General features: G+C 48.5%; 6 protein-coding genes across 11 annotated transcripts in view; 2 read left to right on the forward strand and 4 right to left on the reverse strand.

Moving 5' to 3' along the window:
* LOC108029054 (1-phosphatidylinositol 4,5-bisphosphate phosphodiesterase classes I and II) overlaps window positions 1-22881 on the forward strand; it is a 45636-nt gene that overhangs the window by 9214 nt on the left and 13541 nt on the right. For all 5 annotated transcript variants that reach the window (XM_044094337.2, XM_044094339.2, XM_044094338.2 and 2 more), the window contains exons 2-3: window positions 3814-4255; window positions 13428-13574. In XM_044094337.2, the coding sequence (XP_043950272.1) occupies window positions 4163-4255; window positions 13428-13574 (240 nt within the window). In that variant the 5' untranslated portion in view covers window positions 3814-4162. The remainder of the gene's footprint in view (window positions 1-3813; window positions 4256-13427; window positions 13575-22881) is intronic.
* Window positions 4449-5362, reverse strand: LOC108029059 (lectizyme). Its single transcript, XM_017101127.3, has one exon. The coding sequence runs from the start codon at window positions 5345-5347 to the stop codon at window positions 4529-4531; it is 819 nt and encodes a 272-aa protein (XP_016956616.1). The 5' UTR covers window positions 5348-5362; the 3' UTR covers window positions 4449-4528.
* On the reverse strand, window positions 6816-7773 carry LOC108029058 (lectizyme). Its single transcript, XM_017101125.3, has one exon. It carries the CDS (start codon window positions 7742-7744, stop codon window positions 6911-6913), a length of 834 nt encoding a protein of 277 aa, XP_016956614.1. The 5' UTR covers window positions 7745-7773; the 3' UTR covers window positions 6816-6910.
* On the forward strand, window positions 8750-9764 carry LOC108029057 (trypsin). The gene has a single exon (XM_017101124.3). The coding sequence runs from the start codon at window positions 8794-8796 to the stop codon at window positions 9646-9648; it is 855 nt and encodes a 284-aa protein (XP_016956613.1). The 5' UTR covers window positions 8750-8793; the 3' UTR covers window positions 9649-9764.
* On the reverse strand, window positions 13272-18009 carry LOC108029056 (uncharacterized). 2 transcript variants are annotated; one of them, XM_017101123.3, is made up of 2 exons: window positions 16798-18008; window positions 13272-13828 (listed from the first exon to the last, which is right to left on the reverse strand). In XM_017101123.3, exons 1-2 carry the CDS (start codon window positions 17834-17836, stop codon window positions 13614-13616), a joined length of 1254 nt encoding a protein of 417 aa, XP_016956612.1. In that variant the 5' UTR covers window positions 17837-18008; the 3' UTR covers window positions 13272-13613. The 2 variants fall into 2 exon arrangements, with proteins under 2 accessions (XP_016956612.1, XP_016956611.1); XM_017101122.3 differs by lacking the exon at window positions 13272-13828 and having other exon boundaries at window positions 15606-18009.
* LOC108029055 (uncharacterized) lies at window positions 18256-20913 on the reverse strand. The gene has a single exon (XM_017101121.3). The coding sequence runs from the start codon at window positions 20534-20536 to the stop codon at window positions 18356-18358; it is 2181 nt and encodes a 726-aa protein (XP_016956610.1). The 5' UTR covers window positions 20537-20913; the 3' UTR covers window positions 18256-18355.

Raw genomic sequence — 22881 nt, forward strand, 5'->3', positions numbered from 1 at the left:
ACTCCCCCGCTCGGTTCCCCCACCCTCTGCGCCCCTGTCCAACGCTTTATGTTTTTATTTATTTGTGTACTTTATGCTACCGATATGAGCGACGGCTGAGCGCCCAAGGGCCGGCAAGTTGTTGACTGGCACCCACCGGGCAACCCTCATCTCCTCGCCGGATGATGAATTTTCTTTGCAAAAGAAAATAGCGCGGCAGGAAAAACATGGTGGGAAAATAAAAGGAAACTCGGCTAAGAATTTTTGCATTGGGCCCAAGCAATTGGAAGGAAATCAAAGACGCAGCGATCCAAAAATCAGTTCCATTCACTGCTACGGTATTATTTTCTTTTAAAGAATACATGTTCAACGGAGAAGAATTTAAATTTAATTTGAATATGAAAAAAATGGGCAGGGGGAGTCCAAAGAATAAGTAGCAAAAGGTGAATCATCTTACAGTGACCTAAGGGCCATCCTCAGTTAATATTTGATGTTCGGCTTTTCTGTCTTCCCCAGTTGCTTTTCTGTCAGTTCTAAAGGTTTGGGAGTGGGCTTCTAGGACTTCTTAGAAAGGACATAAATAATTTACTATAACAATAATGAATCCCGTGTTCCACCTGAAAATGTTTAACTTTACCCTGATTTGGCAAACTATTAGACCTAAAACAAGCAATTTCGGGGAAGATTATAGAATCAAGGAGCCTCTTGTTTAAGTAAAGCCTTGAGGTTAAGGGCGCTCAGTGGCTGTCAAACTGAGTTCGTGTGCTCACATGTGAGTGTGTGTCGGTGGCTTTTCAATTTTTAATGGCTGCCAAATGCGAACAGAAACCATTTTGGCATAAAAGCAAATATAATTTGCGCTGCCTAAAAGCACTAACAATCAAACACTCGACGACAGGAGCAGAAACAATGGGAACAACAGCAACGACAAGCTAAAGCAATTAGTTTAATGTGATTCTCCTCTGGCCTGCGCAGCGTCTTGGCCCAAAGAGATGAAGCCTGGCAAAGTTTTATGTACCACAAATGAAATTATAGTCGGTACACACACAAACACATACAGTGTGTACGTGTACAGAGTGCCACAGGCTGTCGCTGCAATTTCCGCGCGGGAAAATGGGGCAGAGCGAGTGGAAAACTGTCGCTCCGAAAAGCATGCTACAAAAATCCTGCGGCCCACCGCCTCCTGTTGCCGTCCAGAATCTTATCTTACGGCTCTCACCTGCTTCAGTTTTAAGCATTTTCACTTTTGCCAGCTTTTTCCCAGCTTTTCCCCGCACTTCTCCCGCTTTCCCTTTCGCCAGCGACGCTGTCATGCACATTAACCAAATAGCTGGCGCCTTGATTTGATTATCGTGTTTGTGTGAGTGTGAAGTGCGTTGCTGGGGAAGATTGCCGTTTGACAAGCAACTTCCGCACTCTCCCCGGAAGTGGCGGCGAAGAAGAAGAAGGCCCTCTCACGGGGGCATCCCATTGACTCGGAAAAGTTGCCCATGAACTAAATGGACACTTAGGAGCAGGTACTTAAAAGCCAGTCCCTGCTGAACAAAAAACACACAGGGAGGCCTCGATATTACTAGTTTCCACCTCCCTCAATATGGGTAATTCAATGAAAGCAATTGATTTAAAGGACCTTTGGCAAGTGAATCACAAAAGCCCTTTAGGAAAACTTACTTTTCGCTTTGAAAAATCCCAACAACTTGGCTCTGCGTGAAAGTACAACTAGGAGATCCATAAATCGACCCAAATCAACTGGAAGGCTGCAATAAACAAGCCAATAACAAGTACGCCTTGGCTCGCTACATATATCAACATTTAACCTTTGGATGCGGGCTGGCAAAGGAAAACATATTTTGACTGGCGTTTTGATTTATGCCGCTTCCCTGGCCCCACAAAGAGGGGCGGGGGTCGGGAAAACCGGAGGGGCAGGCTGGAGAAAAGCGTTTTGTTCTGTTTCCGTCGCATACATGATTCATGGCCTGCCTCTATCTCTTTTTTAGAACGAGAGCGAGAAGCTCTGAGGAAAAGTCACTTGAAATCTGTGTGCTGCCGCTGTGATTTCCGTTGCGTATCCCCAGAATAGTCCCCAAACACCCACCCCCACCCCTCCCACCTTTGGCACCTCCTCTGGGTACATCTGCAAATTGCCTGCAATAAATTTTTTGCCCGTTTGCCGTAAAACACTTAAAACGATTTGCAAAGTAAAAAGAAGGAGAGCAAAGGAAAAGCCGTGAAGCGAGCAGAGCAGGGAAATGAGGAAAATCGGGCAGGCATCTCCCGCGTTTTTCATCCCACTTACGAAAACATTTTCGATATCGACTCGAAATCCATTTGCCCCACACACAACAAACACTCTCGAAAATGGTCGGAGCACAAACGGAATGAAAATGCTTAATTACTTCCCCTTTGGCAGCCTGCAATTTATGATGTACAAACTCAATTTCAAACAGAAAACGGCTGGCAAAACGGCAATATAAATTCACAAATTCAATTCTATTTGCGAAGGCAACGAACACAAACAAATGACTTCCTTTATGCGCGAAAAACTTTCGACATATGTACACGAACGTATGGATACGAAAGTTAGGACAAGCCACTGGCAAAAATGGTTGTAAGCCAAATGGACTAATTGTACTCAAATAACAATCAATACTTGGTTCGAAACATAAGAAACAATATATTAAAAAGTTGTATTTTTTTATTTCAAGCTGTCGCAAATCTTCCGTTTGTTTTTTTGTTGTAGTTTCCCCCTCTTTCTTTTCCAGTGTACACCTATGTGTGTTGTTTTAGCTAACTCAGTGGCTGTGGTTGCCTTTGGACTGTGGCTAAAAGTTTTGCTCACATTTTCATTGGGTGCTCCTGCTTCTGTTTCCATTTCCATTTCTATTTCGGTTACTGTTCCTGAGTCTGCCTCACTTTAGCTTCGCATTTGGCCGACGGTCTTGACTGAAATTGGTTATGACAAGGCCAAAAGAAATTATGAAAGTATTAGCCCGGCAGTCACGTGCGTTGTTCCCTCCATGCATCCACTTCTGGATAAGCTGTCATCTCGGTCCGCCCAAGTGGATTATGCCAAAATCAAGGAGCCTCTCAGTTCAGTTCGTTGCCATTGAGTTGAGATGCGAACACGGCGCACCGGAAGTCTATTTAAAGCTGCTCGATAATGCCCAGGTCAAGAGAGCTCCGCCGGCTAATTGAAAATTGAAAAAATGTTTGTGCGCCAAATTAGCGAACCGAAAAACGGTTTTCCTGCATAAATGAAGTGCAGTCGAATACAAAACCCAGAAGCCGAACAAAAGCGATGGAAGGGAAACTACAAGGGGTTCCGCAGCACAATGGCCGGCGACAGCAGCCCAAAAATAGGCAAACAAAGCCGGGGAGACCTGAATGAGATGGGCCCCGGTGAACGGAGCTCCGTTGCTGAATGGAAGCCAGTCCGATCCGAAACCCAGACCTCGACTCCTGACCCTTCGGGCACCCGGTGTATTCGGGTTGACCCGCAAACGGGAGCGAAACAAAAGCGCCAGACTTTCGGCAAAACGTTAATCAAGCTGTATCTATGTAAATTGGCAGTTTGTACGACTTATTGGGAAATGAAAATAGAAATGGAGGCGAAATTGGCATCTGGCATTTACACTGTTAAAAGCGTTCTTCTATTACTAGTTAATTAGAGTTAATTTTTGGGAAGCACTGTGAATCGAACCGTCTTATTTAAATACTCGAAAAGTGGTTTAAATTACGAGCTAAATTCCAGATCTTTTCTAGGATACCAAAACTAGTTGAAGGCCCACTGATTTTCAAACTGACCACCAACCAACTTTCCCTCTGCAATTTCAGCAAACCGCGAGCTGCACAAGTCCGCATTTTTAATCAAGAGTTCAGGATGCAGTCAACAAAGGTCGGAGGCGGGGCAAAAACAACGGCGCTCTAATTGTGGCCCGGACCACGTCCAGGATTCGGACACGGACCAGGAACAGGACCATGGCGTCATTTGTATGCAGCCAGGCGAACTCCTCGACAACTACAGCAACGGAAATGCCGAGCAGCGGCTAAGCGGAAACTGTAAGCCGCAGCGATTCCAAAAAAGCAGCCAGAAAGTAACCAGGACGCGGCCATCCGTGGGTCAGTGAAACAGCCGAGAGACAGAGCCCCGTAAACGAGATTTCCAATCCAAAAGTCAGTCAGGATGATGAGCGCCGGAGGAACGTACATCTCCACCGCCAGCGTGGAGGTTCCACAAGCCCTGCAGGACGGCGAGAAGTTCATTCGATGGGACGACGTGAGTACCACCATATTTATCTTTACTGATCCTATCTGGGATTACTATTGTTTAAACTATAATTGGAACACAATTTCCCAAGAAACATGATGTGGTCAACCATTTAATTATGATAGACTAGATAGAAGGGTTATTTTTCGATGAGTTGGGCTTTCGATCCTGAAACGCACCTGCCTAATAAAAACAACGAGGGTAGTATGAGTACAGAATGTTCGTTTAATAGGTGGGTTATACAGTTGTTATACAATCTAGTGCACTGTTCTTGTGCTGTGCCTACTCAATGTCGTCACGGTTCTGTTCGATCCAGGACAAGAAGGAAATGGTGTTTGTGTACACCGAGGGATAGGAGGTGGTTGCGCAGGGTGTAAATCCCCAGGATACGAGGCCAACCAGTTCGGCTCCGTTTTCGGTCACCTTGACCAATGGGCCGCCGCTGTCTCCATTGCAAGCTCCGTCGGTTGTTCCGGCGGTGTAGGTGCACACATTGCTTTCCGCCACCTTGGCGGTGACGGGCATGGCGGCTTGGCAGTCCGTGTACCCAATGATGTCGACCTTCAGAGTCTGAAGATTCGTGGGCAGCGATCCCGAGTTGTCGCGACCCCAACCGTACAGGTATCCATCGCCAGTGCCCTCGAACGTCTTGGATGGGAGACTCACCACACCCACCGGATTGCTGCCGTCCCGGGCCACGGCGTTCAGGTCGAAGGCGTCCTCCTTGCTCAGCCGGATCAGACCGATGTCGTTGGGTCCCACCCCGCCGCTGTAGTCCTCGTGGATCACGAACTGGGAGCTGTCGAACTTTCTGGACTGGACGCTCGTCTGGTCGAGGCGACTGTGGGCTCCGGCAACGGCCACCCCTTGCGTGTAGCTCAGAAGACAGTGGCCGGCGGTCAAGAGGCACCTACTGCTGATCAGCGATGCGGCACAAAAGTGCGACTTGGACGTCGTCTGCAAGGATACTATGTAGGGCGCCTCTCCCTTCTCCGCCTCGTAGCCGTTGATGATGCGCCCCTCGGGAAATCCCGGCTGGGGGATCAGGCTGGCCGAGGCCGCGGCCAGAGCTAGTGCGAATAGGATCACGAATTGTCTCATCTTGAGTTCTCTGCTGAGTTTGTGCTACTGCCCAGTCGGTCAGCGCCTTATATAGGTCCCACCAACCTCAAATGTGAGCCCCAAGCACTCCAAGATCGGTTATCGTTATCACAGAGCGATTTATGGTCCTGACCGGCGTATTCTTGGCCCCGATATGATTTCGCTTTGTCCTGTAGTGGCGCCTTTGACTGATTAACCCGCTAATCGCTCAGCGCCTGCCAGCACTTGAGGTTCGCAAAAAGGCTTCCCTGCAGTCGACTTGTCTGGTTCTTGGCCCCGATCTGGCATAGTGGCGCACTCCAGATATAGGCCACTTTTTCTAAGAGCACTTATCTCGAGTTCGCACTAAGCGTTGGTCATAAAGCACTAGTAATTCCCAAATAGACAGCTAATGTGTCTCATGAAAACTGAACCGATTAGATTGGCAAGGTGTGAATGAACCAGAACTCCATTAGATTCTTGGTTGATAGGTTATTCAGAACGCAGATAAAACAGTCAGCGTCGTAATGAAAAACGTATTACCTATTTTTTCTGCTGCTTCTGTGTGAAGTAATTAGTAATTGAGAAGTTGCGGAAAAAAAAGGAAGATGTAACACCCATAAAAACATGTGAATCGCTTTATAGGATCAAACACTAGAAGAACAGATACTACCAAAAATATTGTTCAAAGTGTTTACATGTTTTGTATATTTAGGAAAGTGTCAGGCTTACTGAATTGTTTTTAAACATTATTTAAGCAACATGTTGACGCTAAAGACTGGAGCTTTGTAGAGCTTTTCCAATCTACTCTATCAACTCTATCAGCATTTTCTAATCTCACTGATAAGCAGATCCAGCTTTTGGTTTGCTTTGATTGGTCGAGTGCATGACTTTCGAGACTGGAAACTCTATCAATGGCACACGCCTCCGAAAGTCTGGGCTTTTCCAGAGCTTATTTTAGAAGCCATAAATTAACAGACAAACTAGGGTCTGGACTGCTCCTAATCCAGTTCCGATTACCGATCGATTCGGGGGTAATCAGACGCTATAAATTGTAAACCCAACCTTGGTGGGAAAGACAAACAAAGACTGGACTTTCATTGCCAGCACTTATTTCACCAGCGGGAAGTTGAATCTGGAATTATCATGTGACGGATTTGGATTACCTTACGCCCAAAGATTATTTTAAGTTGATAAAATCGTTTCTCTTCCTTGAATCTTTCATAAGACTTTTCCAGTATTCCTCGAGATGGTATGCTGTTTACTACAGGATCTTTCTTCTGGTCTCTGAATGCTTTGTCATTATGTCTGGACTCCCTAATAAATAGAGATTTATGAAAATGATCAGCAAAAATAGCATAGGCAAAAGAAACTGAGGAGTCATTCTGATACTTGTCCTGACAAGCACTTTTAACCATCTACCAATCCTCTATTCAGTGAATAGGAAACCCCTCATATTTACTAATTTCTCAAAAACAAAACACTGAACTTTAGTTGGATGCATTTATTCAACAATCGATCATTGCTCTGATCAAAGTGATTCGGATCCGTGGTTTGATCTGACTACAGAGTTCTCCCTTCGGTTTAGTAGAGCTTGTAGTAGGCGCTCTGGATGTCGGTGACCCAGTCGACGTAGGAGGCGACCTTGGTGAAGACGGAGGGCAGGTTGGCCAGTCCGCAGGGGATGTAGCCCCAGGAGACGATGCCAATCAGCTCGGAGGAGGCGTTCTTGAACTCAACGACCAGGGGGCCGCCGGAGTCGCCGTTGCAGGCGGACTTGCTCTGCTGGAGGGAGGAGGAGCAGATGTTGCTCTCGGCCAGAGGAGCGGTTTCCGGGAGCTCTGCCTTGCACTCATCGTAGTTCACGATCTGGGTGGTCACGGTCTGCAGGGTCTTGGCGGCGGTGAAGACGTAGGACTTGGGCTGTCCCCATCCGTACAGGTGGGTCTCTCCCTCATGGACCTGCTCGCGGCTGGGCAAGGTGGCGGCCTGTACCCACTCGTTGAAGACGAAGGACTCGCTCACGTGGAGGATGGCAATGTCGTAGGGTCCCACGCCGCCGCTGTACTTCTCGTGGACGCGGCCAAAGTCAACCTTGCGCTGCTGGGTCAGCTCGTCGACCTCGGAACGGGTGTGGAGTCCGGCAATGACGCTCATGCCCTCGGGCTTCGAAATGCAGTGGGCAGCGGTCAAGATCCAGTCCTTGCTGATGATGGTGCCTCCACAGATGTGCGAGTGCTTGTCGTAGTTGGTGGCCAGGGAAACGATGTAGGGGGCGGAGTGGGGCTCCGCCTCTGTGCCGTTGATCACGAAGCCAGTGGCGAAACTGGGCACGATCTTGGCCAGCTTGTCGGAGAGCTTGGCTCCCTGGGCGGCGGCCACCAGGGCAACAATCAGAGTCACAGCGATCAACTTCATTCTGAGGATTTACGGAGAATGTCTACTTTTAGTCGGGACAAAAGCACCTTTTATACTCGTCCGCCGCCGGAGATAAGCAGATAGATTTATGAATCGTAGTCGAAGATTAGTTAATTTCGTCTGAATTGATTAGAGCTCGCCGATACGGCTCGCGTAGTTCATAGTAACTTGCCCTTGAGTGGGAGAAGCCCCTGAAATCCCACCCACGTGGGCGTGCGTAATGTGTTAACTGAGGTGTTGACACGGCAAGGTCGCCAAGGCCCAGTCTCAAAGGATGCTAAAAATACCGCTGAGCCTCGCGCCGGCTCTCCCTGCTTCGAGCTCCCAGCTGGCGGCCAAAGCCAATTAAAAGTGGATTCCGTACCCCCGAAGTGACCGCACGTTTGCGTAAACATTTTCAGGACAACGTCCACGCGACGGGGCATGTGGCATGTGGCACGGCCCTAATGCCACTTGGATGGAGGCAACTGGCCAGCAATTATGTGCACGGATGTGCATGCGAGGATGCACTCCACCCTCGTCGCGCCCAAAGGGTAATTGCATGTTTTATATGCCACAGCACCCGGCGCGGATAATGGGATCTGGAGCCATGGGAATAGGTTTAAGTTTAATTTAAAATTAAGCATTATACACGCAGTTTATGGGAAAGTGCTCTTTTAGAAAGGATGCCAAAGGATACTAAGTTGCTGACATGATAGAATTTATAACAAACTTCTAATTGCAAAGTAGGTCCTTTTGTAGCAATTAAGGTTATAATTCGGATTTAGTATCTGACTCCAGAGGTCAAATTATTTTATAATTTTTCTTTCAAAAACCCCCTTTAAATAATAATGTTAAGAACCTCATAATTCCTAGCGAACTCAAAAGATAACTTTACCTACCTTTATAACAACAAATTATTTTAATCGAACTAGTTCTTTGGTCAGCAATTCTCATAGGGGACTTTTTCTCTTTTCCTGATTACCAAAGCTTTTCGTCTTTAGCTATAAAAGCCCCCTTGCTTTTCGGCGGCCAATTTAGACGTTTTGTATTTCTCGGCCGTATCAGCAATGTTCTCGCCGCTTTTCCTGCTGCCCCTCTTGGCTCTGGCCGGAGCGGCTCAGATACCACACATTCAGCACCTGACAGTGAGGAGCACGGAGCAGCTGCCCGTAGAGATCCAGCCCCTGATCATCGACGGCTACGACGTGCAGGGGGTGGACAATGTGCCCTACCTGGCGTCCTTGTCCCTGACCAAGGCCACCTACACCCACGTGTGCGGAGCCTCCATAATCGGCAAGCGTTGGCTTCTTACGGCCGCTCACTGTGTGGCGGAGCTGATCAAGTTCAACGGTGATGCCGTGGGAACCCCGGTTTACGCCGGGATCGTCAACCGATCCAACGTGACGACCGCCCAAGTGCGCTACGTGGACTTCGCCTCCACGCACCGGTCTTTCAACGGCAATGCCGGGAGTGATAACATAGCCCTGCTCCACGTATCCGAGAGCTTCGAGTACAGTGCTCGAGTGCAGCAGATCGCCCTGCCCGACATCAATGATGACTACAGCAATAAGACGGCCGCAGCCTACGGCTGGGGACTCACCGACGCCGACGGCGACGAGTACTCCAAGCAGCTGCAGTACGCCTTCGCGCCCCTGCTGAACAGCACTGCCTGCAAGGAGCTGCTCCCTTCGGACGCCCCTCTCACCGCGCAGCAGGTGTGCTCCCAGGTGAAGACCTGCTACGGAGACGGCGGCACTCCGCTGATCTACTGGCCCATCACCGGACCCGCGGAGCTGGTGGGCCTCGGATCCTGGAGCTACATGCCCTGCGGCTATGCCAATCGGCCCACGGTCTACACCTCCGTGCCGGCCTACGTGGGATGGATCTACCAAGTGATCGCCGCCTACTACCAGCTGAACTGAGCCGACCCAGGGCCATCAAGGGGAAGATCTTTGCGTAATACTCTAAATAGTGCTGCATTAAAGTAAACACCAAGAGTTTCCGTATCTTATCACGGAACTGGTTAACGCCAATCGAAGACTGTGTTTTATTGCCCGATAAGTTGACGGCTGATTGCCCGAAATCGGACTACTATTTACGATTGCCGATCAGCCCGTGATATATGACAGAGTCAGAGAGTGCTGAGTAAGTGCAGCGGCATTCCAGTCAGGTGCTTGTGCGATTTGAGAGTCAGGCACTCTTATGTGTTGCGGCTTTCCCAAAAGAATGCTCAAAGTTACCGAATCTGGGTGATGTAGCTTTAAGAATAGTTATTCTAGTGCTTAACCCACCTACGGAAAGAGATTTAGGTTGAGACTATGGGATTATGCGAGCTGATTGTGTTCGAGTGGAAAGTTTCTTGGCATTTCTAGGAGTCATTCAAATTTAATTGATTTCAACAACTGTTGCCAAATCTTATTTTATGTCTAGCACCCAAGCACAAGTGCAGAGTCGTAAACGGAATCGCTGCTCTTTCGTTTTTATAGTTTTTGACTTAGCAATGAATTTTATGTTTAAATAGATCCTAATGCTGAAAGGAGGCTGCTGTACGAAATAATGTAATGACCTAACGAAAATGAAAGAGTTAGGGATCTAAGCAAAGGTTAGATGAAGGGGGGATGAGTCTGACAGATGGGCAAAGGTCTCCAGCTGGTTTCCGTTTTCCCCGTCCTCATCATCAATCTTCATCTATGATCCTCGGAGCAGCCTCCCGCAGCGAGTTTGGCGACAGGCCCTGACGAGAAGTTGAGTTCGGCTCATCCCCGAACCCATTTTCCTCAAACACCCGGGAAACGTCAAAAGCAGAAGCAGCCAAAGTTCTCGAGTGCCGGAAAAACTTTCTCAGGTAACTCGTGGGGGAGGGAAATAGGGCTGGGGGAAACTGTATGTAAACAGCAGCTAAGCAGCTACATATTTTATGATATAATTTGCATGTAGTTCAGCCAGCAGCTGTTTAAACCCATTTCGATAGTTTGGTCTGGGGCGACGCTGACTACACTCTCGGAGGGAGCCGAGCTGGCTTCTGAGTGCTCCCCGGCAGCATTTGCATATTCCTATCCCCCACTAGTCCTCCTCCTCCCAGGGCTCCCTAATGCACCGGGGCACTCCTTCCTTCTTTTTGGACGCCTGACAGCCCTTTCAGAGCCCAGTTCCTAAGCATGATTGACAGGCGAATGGAGAATGGCGTGTGACAATCGTCACCAACAGATGTGTTTCACACATCTAGATGTAGCTGTATCTCTGAATGGGAATCCGCACTGAGGAAAATTAAATCCTTTCGAATCTTTAAGGCTTTCATGAGAAAGAGCAAACGGGAATGGGCGAGAGTAAGGTCCCATTTCTCAAGGTCAAGGTTAATGTTTTTGGCTAACAATATTCAGTGATAAAACCAAGAAAGACCTTGACAAAGGTTAACATGACAATGAGAAATCGGCCTCATAAAGCATTGGTTCTAGGACTAGGTTATGCTTTTCGGATTGCTGGCGTCGAGTTTTGCGCAGTGCATTCATTTGAGGCACATCTGGCGGCTGGCAGTTATCCCTTTTTCCGCTCTCGCTGTGCGGTCTCCCTTAAGCGTTTTCTATAGGCGACCGACTTGCAGGGAGCAGATCCAACTGCTACACCAATTGAATTATGCATGTAATCGCTCTTATCCCAAACGCACACACGGTCACAAATATATGTGTGGCCCCACATATAGATATGCGCAGATATAGACGCCGATTCGGATACAGATAGGGATACACAATTACCGATACGCATGCGAGCGGTGGCTGTTAATATTTGAGGAGCGTGTCAAGTGGCAGTCACTTTCGACAGGGGCTCTCAGGAGCAGTCACGAAGTGGGAACTGAAATTCGCACACAATTTCTGCAGTTATTGGATTTCCACTGAATTTTGCATATTGAAATTGAATTACGAAGTTTTTACCGCCCTCCCCGCGACGAGCCCGACTCAATTATTTTCAGTAATTAGACAAACAGGAAAAGCAACCAAGACAACTCGAGTGGGGATTGTGGATTCCAATTAGCGATGGACGAACCTTTTCCTCGCCCTCGATGCCCCCAAGCAACCAACTGAAAATCCCCAGAAATATGCGCCTAATTGAATATCACAAGTGGGTGGGGTTTGGGGGCCGGCGAATCCGAGTTGATGTTTTCAATTTCAATTATTAAGGACCCCTTCTGCGAGAAAGGGAAAGTGTGCGCCAGGCAGGCCACTTTGGCACCTACATAGTGGGTTCATTAAACCCGAACCCCAAATTCGATACCGAAAGGATAATGAACTTGTGGATGCGCGAGTTAAATATGCTCGTAACGAGTATTTCGGAGCTCATCAATTTCGGCCATAACAACGAGCATTCCCTAATCTTAATGGGCCAATGGCGGGGTCAAGGAATTCCGCCCGCTAATTGGAGTGGGAGTAACTGGGAGTTCTAGGAATTCGGGGGGCAAACAAATAGGTGCTCCGGGTGCAGGATCCCCAACCTGAGACTTTGTATATAAGTTACGCTTTCCAAAGGCAAGACAACTGGTAGAGTGAACTGAGTTACCTCTTACACTTTAACCTTCCGAGCAGAACTTTAAACTATATATACGAGTATATGTTTATAGGGAATTCTATAGCCGAGGAAATGACTTAAAATATGAATAGAAGGAAACGATGTAATGGAGATTGAAACTCCAGATACTTAATCTACTTATTTATTAAGTTCTTTTTTTGATGTGGTTCATCATTGAAAATTGACATTACGTCCGATTAGAGTAATATTATTATCAAAACAAACCATAACTGTGTTCAGTTTATTTAAAATGTGTTTAAGTAAGAGGTACACAAGCTAGCGCCCAAATATTTATCCATCACTGTGGAGCCTTATGTAATGGTACTTGTTGCTTTCATGGAGGCAATGAATATTTTAATAAAATCGCCCCCTGAAAATACTTAATGCCCGCACCCAGAGTGGATCACTATGTTGCCACATTCCTCGGAGCAAAGCTAGCGTGACCGTCGCACTTTTCCCCACTTAGTTGCACACCCATTCATCGCGCTTGTGTTGCACGTTGTCTGCGTTGACTTTAACGCTCAGACTGAGAAGCCACTGCCCTCCACCCACATCGCCTCCCTCCCGGCAGAAACATCCATTTGGGCCGCGCCATTTAACGCGTTGTTCGACTCGACTCGACCCGCTTCCCAGAAGAGAAGCCGAATTCGCGAGACATCTTGTTCGCTGGATGCCAGATTTGGCTGCCACTTATTCGCGTGCATACTTAAGAAATAAAAAATATTTTAATTTTGGCCGGGGTTACTCGGAATGCGCATCTGTTTGGCATCGCCAGTTGGGGGCTGCCCGTCGTCTTTATGAATGGATGGATGGCCCTGGTATTAAATATTTATGGCTGCCGGCAGATGCCCATTTAATTTGACTTAAATAATAAGAAACAACGGACGACAGACGGCTCATGCACTCATGCGGCCAATTCGGCTGAGAAATTGGCCGAGATAAATTCATTAGCAGGGGCAGGGGCTCAGTTCAATAAACTCTGGAATTACGATGTGTGTATATCATGTGTTCGCAATTTATTGGACCCGAATCGCAGGGAGAAAATGTGTTTTGATTACCACATGTGTTGCTAATTAAAGTTCCTGTTCCTTAAGCCTGTTTTACTTTTGGTTCTCATCTGGTCTGTCATCTTTGATTGCAGGACTCGGGCACTGGCACGCCGGTCACGATGCGCGTCGATGCCAAGGGATTCTTCCTCTATTGGGTCGACCAGAACAACGAGCTGGACATTCTGGACATAGCCACCATACGCGACGTCCGCACGGGACAGTATGCCAAGCGGCCAAAGGTGCGTATACTTGATAATCCGTACAGCACGGCGTATACTCTATAACCCTAACCCTGCTGCCGCTTCATCGGCTCCCTCTGCTGGGGGTTTGTCCCTCAGATCCGTCCAAGACTTCACTCTCGGCAGGCCACAGCACTCCTCGACTGTCGCCTCGACGAATTCTTCTATCGGTATCATATTGGGCCCCGCCGCGGAGGACCTGCCTCCCTTTTTCCTCTTCGAGCAGCAGCATTTGCCGCAGCAGAAGCATCCCTCTGAAATTGAGTCGAAGGCAAGAAGAAATATTTGTCTGGCTCTAACACGCACAGTGAATGAAAGGAAAAAGTGGGAGGTCTCCGTCCGGTTTTTGTGTGTTTTCTGGGTGGCGCGAGAGGTGTTTTATTTTGTAGGTTCCGCCAGCGGATGTAATAACTTTTTCATCACCGCAGAATGCATACAAACGACACTTGAGAAAACGCAACATCTGTTACACAAATGTACATGCGAAATTTCAAATAGAACTTGGGTGGGGAAACAGTGTGCAGGAAGCATTAGTTATGCTGTAAACTAGCAGTATAAATTGAAGAAAACATGGCAATGTGTTCGGTGGGTTTTTGTGCGACTGGCGCCCAATTTAATGCCAATTACTGGGACTAGTATGTGACCACCTTTCCCACTCCCAGAAAGGGAGCCCAGGTAAGCCGCCCAATCCCCGCCTAGATTGCCCAGCCAAGTCACGTGCGTTGTGTCCCCATCCTTGGACCCGGAGTCGGAATCAGTATTCCATTGTGACTGTGTGTGTTTTGCAACAGTTTTCCATAGTGAGTTTGCCTCCATGTGTGTCACGCTCTTTCCGTTTTCCACAATTTTCTTTTCATGGCAGTCGGTAGGACTGGCCCCATTGTGTGCGACTATCTCGGCGAGTAGTACCCTCGTTTCCACGAAGTTAATTCATTTATCTTGGCAATGACAAGGCAACATGGCTTGACTCCTGCTTTTGTGGGTTTGAAAAGCGTTTTGTGGAAGCTCCTTGGATCAGAAGAAACTCGTTCGAAACTTTCGCTGGAGCTGCAAACCGAAACCGAAGTTAAACCTTCCTTAACCTTCCGCCGCGCATTATCAAATTAAAGTTCCATAAATGCTGCTCCGCTTTTTCGGGGTCCCGCCATTAGGGCAATTATTCCGACGGGGCCATCCTTGGGCGTCATTTCCTTAGGTTCTTGGGGTGTGCCGTTTTTTGTTCACTGTATAAATCATGTTGCTCGGCCCGGGGCCACGCCCACCGCACACCGCCCACGCCGATAATAGTTGCAGTTGTTGCTGTGGAGCGCGACAGGCCCAAGGCCAAAGCCAAATGAGTTTTGTTTTCCTTTCAGTTTGCCCAGGGCAAACTAACAGCGCCGGAAAAGTTGGAAAATGAGAGCGGTCTTGGCGGGACAGAAGGAATTCGGACAATGAAATGCTGAAAACGCTCTACGAGAAAGAAGGGCAGGCCTTTGGACTGAAAAGACTGGTTAAGGGAACAGTAAGGGTTACTACGATATCAAAATATTATTTTTATGTCAATGAAAAGTAACACATTTTAAGTAAAACATATTATTCCTAAAGGATTCAGTAACTAGTTATTTTGTAATTTAGCTGCCTTTTAAATTGGGAAAAACAAATTAATATGATTGATTATTTAAATGTAAACAATTTTCCCAAAAGTAACTACTTCACGTTTTACCCTTGAAAATTACCAATTATCGTGAAACAGACTTATAAAGAAAAATCCTGTTTTAAAGGAGGCCAGTCTTAAAACTCATTCATTACTACTTATCCGAGTTAATGAAAGAAGGCACTGCTTTTCTCGGACCAAAAAACCCTTTGGCACAGAATCGTGCGTTAATTAAATGCACAGAGCTCGTGGGCGTTGACCACGCCCAATCTCACACGCACACTCACAGAGGCCAGTGTGCGATTAAGTGAAAGCCTCGAAAAGCGTAGCATACATCCCGGAGCACGGGCCCGCCCTCGCTGTGCGGCCTAATTAAATGGGTACAAGTCCAGGGCTCAGCTAGAGATCCGAGTTTATTTAAAGGACACAAATTAGATCGCTTCAAGGCAGCGCAAGACATGGCTAACACGAATGCACAACTCCAGGCACCAGTTACAAATACAGACTTGGACCCATGAAACGTCACCACAACACAGACGAGGCGGGGACACGGTCACACGCAAAGGCTATCACTCCGGGTCATGCGGTTGCACAGCCGCGATAGAAGCTCTTCCAGATGACTGCATATTTGGCCATCGTCCCGCTGATTCCTTCGCTGCAGGAGACGCTGCAATTGCTGCACGGCCTGGACCCTGGCGAAATGGGACTGCATCCTGGGGTTGCTGCAGAACTGGCAGTTGCACTGGATGGGGTCGCACTTGTGCTGGCGGGCCGGGTAGTTCGGGTCCTTGCACTCCATGTACTGCCGGTGGCGCATCTGGCGGAGGTAGTCCCGCACCTGGCGCTCCCGATCCCGCCGCCGCATCTCCTTGATCAGCGGGGTGTCCTCCTCCTTCGGCGGACAGCAGATCTCGCAGGGACAGTCCTTGATCGCCCCACCATCCCCCTTGTTGTCCTTATCCTTCTTTGGCTTCTTTGGCCTTTTCTTTTTCCCTTTGCCCTTATCCTTTTTGCCTTTATCCTTGCCCTGGTCCTTATCCTTTTTGTCTTTATCCTTGCCTTTATCCTTTTCGCTGTCCTTATCGGTGTCCACCAAATCAGGGCCAACCCCTTCGCCAGTGGGCGATTCTTGGCTCGGGGGAACGGTATCGGTACTTCGGGGAACTCCAGGACGTTCGTCTTCGGAGGACCTGAAGTCCGAGTCTTCCGTCTTCTTGTCCTTGCCCCTGCCTTTACCTTTGTCCTTGTCTTTGTCCTTCTCCTTATCCACATTCTTCTTTTCATTTTCTTTTTCCTCTTTCTTTTCAGTCCCGCTCTCATTCTCCTTTTTCTTTTTCCCCCCATCTTTCTTACCGTCCTTGTCCCCTTCGCCCTTATCAAGATCCCCCTTGTCGCCGCCCCCATTGTCGCCCTCCACTTTCCCACCATCCCCTTTATCGCCATCCCTATCCCCTTTTCCTTTACCACCGTCTTTGTCACCATCACCCTTGTTCTTTTTGTCCTTATCGTTCTCTTTGTCTTTGTCTTTATCCTCCGTGTTCTTTTTTTTGTCCTTGTCTTTGTCCTTATCTTTATCTCCCGACTCACCGTCACCTCCGGGGCCTTCCGGAAGGAATTCGCCGCATCCCTGGGATGGCGGATCCGTGGGATCCTTACAGCACTTCTCCAGCGCCTCGCATAGATCATCCTTTCCGTTCGGATCCTGAACGAAGCAGGTCACCAGAGACTTGTACAGCTCCTCGTAGTTGCGTGGCTCAGCTGGTTTGGCCGCATGTCGGGCATCCATCTCCCGCTGGAAGGCCTCGTCATAGGGTCTCGAGTCCAACTTGTACTTGGCCCACTCGTAGTCGGTGCACTTATTCTCAGCTTCGCCGCACTTCGGGGGGCAGTACCAGTGCTTACGTCTCAAACCGTGCTTCGGAGGCTTCTCCGGTTTGGCCATGTCCATCGCCTGCTCCCTGCTGATCTCTGGGAAATCGGCGTTGTCCTCGAACGGATGCTCCGGATCCGCTGGCTGTGGGCAGTGAAGCCAGGAGAAGGCGTTGCTCGGCTTCAGCTGGCGCCTAACGTTGGGCATCTTGTCCAGCTTGGCCTTCAGACACCTTCTATTCAGGATGTAAGCCCCGGGTTCTGGGGTTTTTGGCTTAATCTGCCACTTCGGTTTTATGTTTGACTTCTTCGGCGGCTTGGGCAGCAGACTGGCCGCCTTAAGGCTCTTCTGCAGGGCTCTGTCGAAGAAGGCAGCCTGCGGAGTGTGGTACTCGGATCCGACGCCATACCAAGCCAGTGTCTCCTTCTGGGGACTGTAGTTCCACACGGTCAGCACATCCTCCCTGTGTTCGTTGAGTCGGTTGCATTTGTTCGCCAGCAAGGCGTCTTCTATGTACCCCAAGGTCTTGGCATCGTCGCACCTGGAGATCGGCGGCAGAATGGTGGGGTAAGTCTCCTGCAGGTGGGGCTTGTGGGTCTTGCAGTTGCTCCACCGCATCCACTGGTACATGGTGGGCTGCTCCTGCACGTAGGTGTTCGGCAGGTCGGGTTCCTGGCAGACGGGTGGCCCCTGTGAGCTCTGACCTCCCGAGGATCTCCTGGATCCTCGGCTTTGCGCATCCTGTCTGCCCATCATTGTGATAAATATGTAATCTCTTCTTAGCTTATAGTTTTTTTTCTCGATTCGAGTCCAATTTTTTAACCTTTTTAACCTTTAAATATCTTTAAGTATAATGTGAGAACCAAAATAAAACAGGCTTATATTTTAAAATTTAGGTGTTGTCTGTGGAACACATGATAATATACTGAAAATGGCTCACCCAAATTGTTGGCAGGGAAACGAAAAGGGATTTCAAAGCCGACTTATGTACTTAAATGGTAAATTAATACTCTGGAAGAGATGAATGATCACTATTAGAGTTTATAAAGTTTCTAATAATCGGTGAATTAGAATTTTTAGAAACATTTTTGTGTTAGCTGTTATAAAGTTTCCAAAGAGTTCTAGGAACGACAACCACATTCATAAGGCAAATCTTCTGAAGAAAAGCAACAACATTTCCGGTAAAAATAATCATTTATTGTACAATTGTAAAATTTGGAAAACACTAAAATGTGTCAAAGGATACAAGCCAATAAAACGGTCGAAAAAGACTTCTCAGATACACTCGCACATTAGCTGGGCGATTCTCTGGCGGAGATCGTCAAGGTTGAAGAGCAGCTCGTTGTTGACGATCGGATGGCGCTTCTTGCCCAGGAGGCGCTGCAGATGTTGCAGGGCGCCCAGGCACTCGCAGTACTCGGCTATCTTCGGATCCTGGCAGAAGCAGTCGTCGCAGCTGATGGGATCCACCCTGTGCTGGGGAGCCGTGGGCTTTTGGCCAGCGCACTCCATGTACTCCCGGTGGCGCATCTGCCGGAGATACTCCCTCATCTTGCGAATCTTCTCCTGGGCGAATACCTTTTTCATCGCCGGCGAAATGGGCAACTGCTGGGCGTAAAGACAGTCGCAAATGGAGCACGGACAGTCTGCCGGAGGACAAGTAGGACACTCCTCCCTTTCTGCCTCCTCCTTCTTGTCCTTGTCCCCCTTGTTGACCTTCGGGGGCTTGGGCTTGCCTGGTTTTTTATTCGGCGGCTTCTTGCCGGGCGGTTTCTTAGTTGGAGGCTCCGGTGGCTTCTCCACAGTTTCCCCTGTTGGCGGCGGCCTTTCGGTTGGTGTTTCAATTGGTTTGGTCGGTACTTTATCCGAATCCCTTGTGTCCTGGGAGGAAAAATTCCGAGTGGACGTATCGGTGTTGCTTTCGAGTGGCTCCTTGGGCGGTTTCGGTGGCTTCATCGGCTTAGGTTTTTCCAGATCGGGATCTTTCACATCCTTTTTTTTGCCCGGTCCTGGCTCCTCTTCCGGGTTGGTAACTTTATCTTTATCTTTCCCCTTGCCTTTGCCTTTGTCCTTCTTGTCTTTATCCTTGCCGTCTTTGTCCGGATCCTTGTCTACACCTTTATCTGGGTCCTGAATCTTATCCTTTTTTTTGTCCTTCTTGTCTTTCTTATCTCCTTCCTTATCATTATCTTTTTCAGTTTCCTTAGTCTTATCTTTGCCCTTGTCTTTGTCGCCATCACCTTTAGCTTTGTCCTTTTCTGGCCGATTTGTGCCCTCTGGAGTAGGACCAGTGCCAGGACCTTGACCAGGACCAGGACTGGGTCCACCTGGACGTCCTCCTCCAGCTCCACCTGGACCTCCTCCTCCAGCTCCACCTGGACCTCCTTCTGCAGTTCCACCGCCCCCTCCGCCACCGCCTCCTGCACCTCCACTTTCTCCGGCACCGCCTCCAGCACCACCTTCTCCGCCACCTGCTCCACCGCCTTCCTCCTCTTTGGTTGCCTTTAAAACATTCGCACAACACTTCGCCACGGCCATGCAATCGGGATCTGGTTGGGGTTTCACCTCGAAGCAGGCTTGGAATCGCTTATAGAGCTCATCGTAGTCGTGGGGCTCGTTCCCCGGTGGTGCTTTTTGGCCGAGGAACCACTTGTGGAAGGCCTCATCGTAGGGTCGGGAGTCTAACTTGTACTTGGCCCACTCGTAGTCGGTGCACTTGTTCTCCCGTTCGCCACATTTCGCGGGGCAGTACCAGTGATTGCGTCTCAGGCCGTGCTTCGGAGGCTTCTCTGGACGCGCCATGTCCAGAGCTTCTCTTAAACTCACCATTTTAGAAGTTGCCGCATCCACCCCCAGAGGATCCATGGGGTCCTGGTGCTTCTCACAGAAAAGCGTTCCAAACGCCTCTTTTGGATGCAGCTTCTGCCGCGCAATGGGCATTCTTTGGAGCTCGGCTTCCAGGGCCTGTCGGTTAAGGATGTATGGCTGACACAATGGAGCGGGTTGTGGCGGTCTTTTCGGTGCTGGTGGAAGCCGTGGTTTAGGGACTGGTCTCCTCAAGCCACTGGCATGCTTTAAGCTACTTGTCAAGGTCCGGTTAAATTTAACAGCCTCCGGCAGATTCGACCGCTCAGCCACCCCATAATACTTCAGAGTGCTCTTGTGCGGACTATTTTTCCAGATTTTAAGGGCGTCCTGCGCTTTGGCACTGATATTTATACATCCTCCCTGATCCACCGACTCCGACAGCCAGTTCCTGGTCTTGTCGTAGCTGCACCTGGACACAGGTGGCCGAATAGTGGGATAGCGCTCAAATGGAATGAATTTGTCCGTCTTGCAGTTCCGTTGACGCATCAATTCATAGGGTCTGGGAATCACCTCCGAGTTCCGGGTGTCAAATGGATTGCACGGAGTATCCATGTGTACGGAATCCCGCCTAGATCGCCTGCTGCTCATGCCTATCCTTTTTTCTTGGGTTTGCTGAGACTATAATTTTGGGATTTTATCCTTTTTTTGGGTCCTTTATACAAATTTAAAATTTTGTAAAATTAAAAATGTGGATTTCCCTATCTGGTTCTTACGACTATCAGTACACTACTGCTGAAGTCTATTCTAAAACAGGTGACAGATAGTTCATAAGATCCTTGATTTGCAGTTTATTCCTTTTCCAAAGCTTAGAGATACGTTGTGTGATATCGGGATCCTTTTTGTTCGTTGAACACAACAAATGTTTATATAAAAGTTATTTTAAGTTATATATAAAATTTTTTTAGCTCGACGAGCAATTGTGTGTTTTTGTTTTGTTGTTTTGTCTCTTTATGAAACTTTGACACAAATTTCAATCCTTGTGCGATTCCATTTTCCGGCTACTTTAGCAAAAGGTTAATAAAGGATGAAAATTATAAGTATTTATGGACTTACCCTTACTATTGGTATCTATTCTCCGTACCTTCCTCAATAAATTAATTATTTCATTTCCCAATAAGTGTCATACGGCGTTGAGTAGTATTTGATTAACACCTCGAAAAATCAATAACTGGGTTCTGGGGGCTGTCTAAAATTATCACGAACATCCTGCAGCCCCGCCCTGCCTCCTCGCTCCGTAATGAGCGTTCTTAAAATTCAAATTTCGAGCAGAGCCAAAGGATTAGCAGGCCAAAAAGGAGTCGCAGGATTCTGGGGGCCGTGAGTGGGCGGAGGACAGCGCGTGAGTGCCGAGCGCTAAGCGTGAGAAGCAATTAAGATAATCGCCGTAGTCATTTCCGCTTTACGCTTCGCACGGTGCCGTTCCGAAAATCCGGACAGAGACGTCCCGTGGCAGGGAAACCCGGAGAGCCAGCGACAGGAGCTCCGGCCGTGAAAGCCATTTACATTATTCAGAGCGACAAATTTGGCGGAATTAGTTTTTAGTTAAAAGCAAATCATGGCGCTGGCAGATAAACGTTACCCGCAGCCAGGCGGGGATTCCCCGCCCTGTTTTCCAGCATAGGTGAGTCCCGTTTATCACCGTCGAAACGACCCTTTAATGGGGGCTGTGGGGGAAGCCTTTCAATTAGTCGACTCAGCTGCTCGCATCATCCATCCACGAGCCTGGTGAATTGCTGACCAGCAAAGCTTATTAAGGGATCGATTTGCGTGCACTAAGCACAAATGCTTAGCCCCTTTCGGCCTGCTGATTTATTGCTTTAAATTCAGAGTTTATGATTTAGAACTCAGTACTCTGAGCCTTTAATAAAAGTCAGGTTGGGCCCAAATAAGTGGTCCTCACGCAAATGGCAAGCTGACTAAGAGTCACTGAAGTATTTATTTTGTCTAAAGAAGATGGTATTGTTCATATAATTACACGGTTAGTGTTAATGTGCTCAGCGCTCCGTGTTATTTTAGTGCCTAGCATTGGCCATGATTGCATTTCGTCTCGACCGTAAGGCGCTTTCAGGTCAGATCAGGGCTCAGACATCCGAGAGCATTGAAGTCATCTGCCACAATTTTATTCCCCAGCTTGTGCACTCTATGTGCGAGCACAAGAGATAACATTGCCGGTCTCCGACCTGTCATCCCGCTGTAAACTGCCTGCCGATAAGGTCCATCCCGGCCACCCGGGCAGTTTGTCAAGTGTCCCGAACGCCAGAAGCGCTGCAGGGAGACGGGCCAGCACCCACTCCTTCCCCAGGACATGGCGGCCACAAAGTTAATGCCAAATTCATGCTCCGGCTTCCGCCTCAAGTACAACCCCCCAAAAGCTGTCCCCCCCTATTGCAGTCAACTGTCCCCCGTCCACTGCCCACTGTCCTGTGTCCGAACTATGTGTCATGCATTCGAAAGGACGTTGATAATCCCGCTCTTAGCCCCGCTCCAATGGCATAGTCCAGCAGATGGACTTTTGGGTTGGCGGAAGAATAAGTTTTAAGCCCAGTACTAAGAGGGCGAATGAGTTAAACGGTTCGAAAGACCGTCTCTCAAGTTTCAGACGAACGTATTGGATTTGGGGCACTTTAAAGGGCTTTCAGTAGAAGCCCTTCCCTTTAATGTAATTTATTTATAGCTTCCCAGCTACAAGAAAGTTCCTCATTTGTCTGGAACGTCTGCAAGTGCAACTCTTTCTTGTTCATTCTGCCTGTCGCGGGCTGATTTGCATTTAACCCAGTTGGCTCGCAAGTCGAAATGCTTTCCTTCCCCTTCGGCTTTCCTTCCCCTTCAGTTCAGCTCAGTTCGCTTCACTAGGCTGGGTGGGTTCGCCCTGGCCAAGGATGCACGCTCTCCCGGGCTCGTAAATCCATTTGTGCCGTTTAATTGAAATATGG

This window comes from Drosophila biarmipes, chromosome 2L (genome assembly GCF_025231255.1).
Source record: "Drosophila biarmipes strain raj3 chromosome 2L, RU_DBia_V1.1, whole genome shotgun sequence".
NCBI lineage: Eukaryota > Metazoa > Arthropoda > Insecta > Diptera > Drosophilidae > Drosophila > Drosophila biarmipes.

Coding starts and splice junctions, on each gene's coding strand:
- LOC108029059 (XM_017101127.3), bottom strand. CDS start 5,347: ATGAGACAATTCGTGATCCTATTCGCACTAGCTCTGGCCGCGGCCTCG.
- LOC108029058 (XM_017101125.3), bottom strand. CDS start 7,744: ATGAAGTTGATCGCTGTGACTCTGATTGTTGCCCTGGTGGCCGCCGCC.
- LOC108029057 (XM_017101124.3), top strand. CDS start 8,794: ATGTTCTCGCCGCTTTTCCTGCTGCCCCTCTTGGCTCTGGCCGGAGCG.
- LOC108029056 (XM_017101122.3), bottom strand. CDS start 17,836: ATGATGGGCAGACAGGATGCGCAAAGCCGAGGATCCAGGAGATCCTCG.
- LOC108029055 (XM_017101121.3), bottom strand. CDS start 20,536: ATGAGCAGCAGGCGATCTAGGCGGGATTCCGTACACATGGATACTCCG.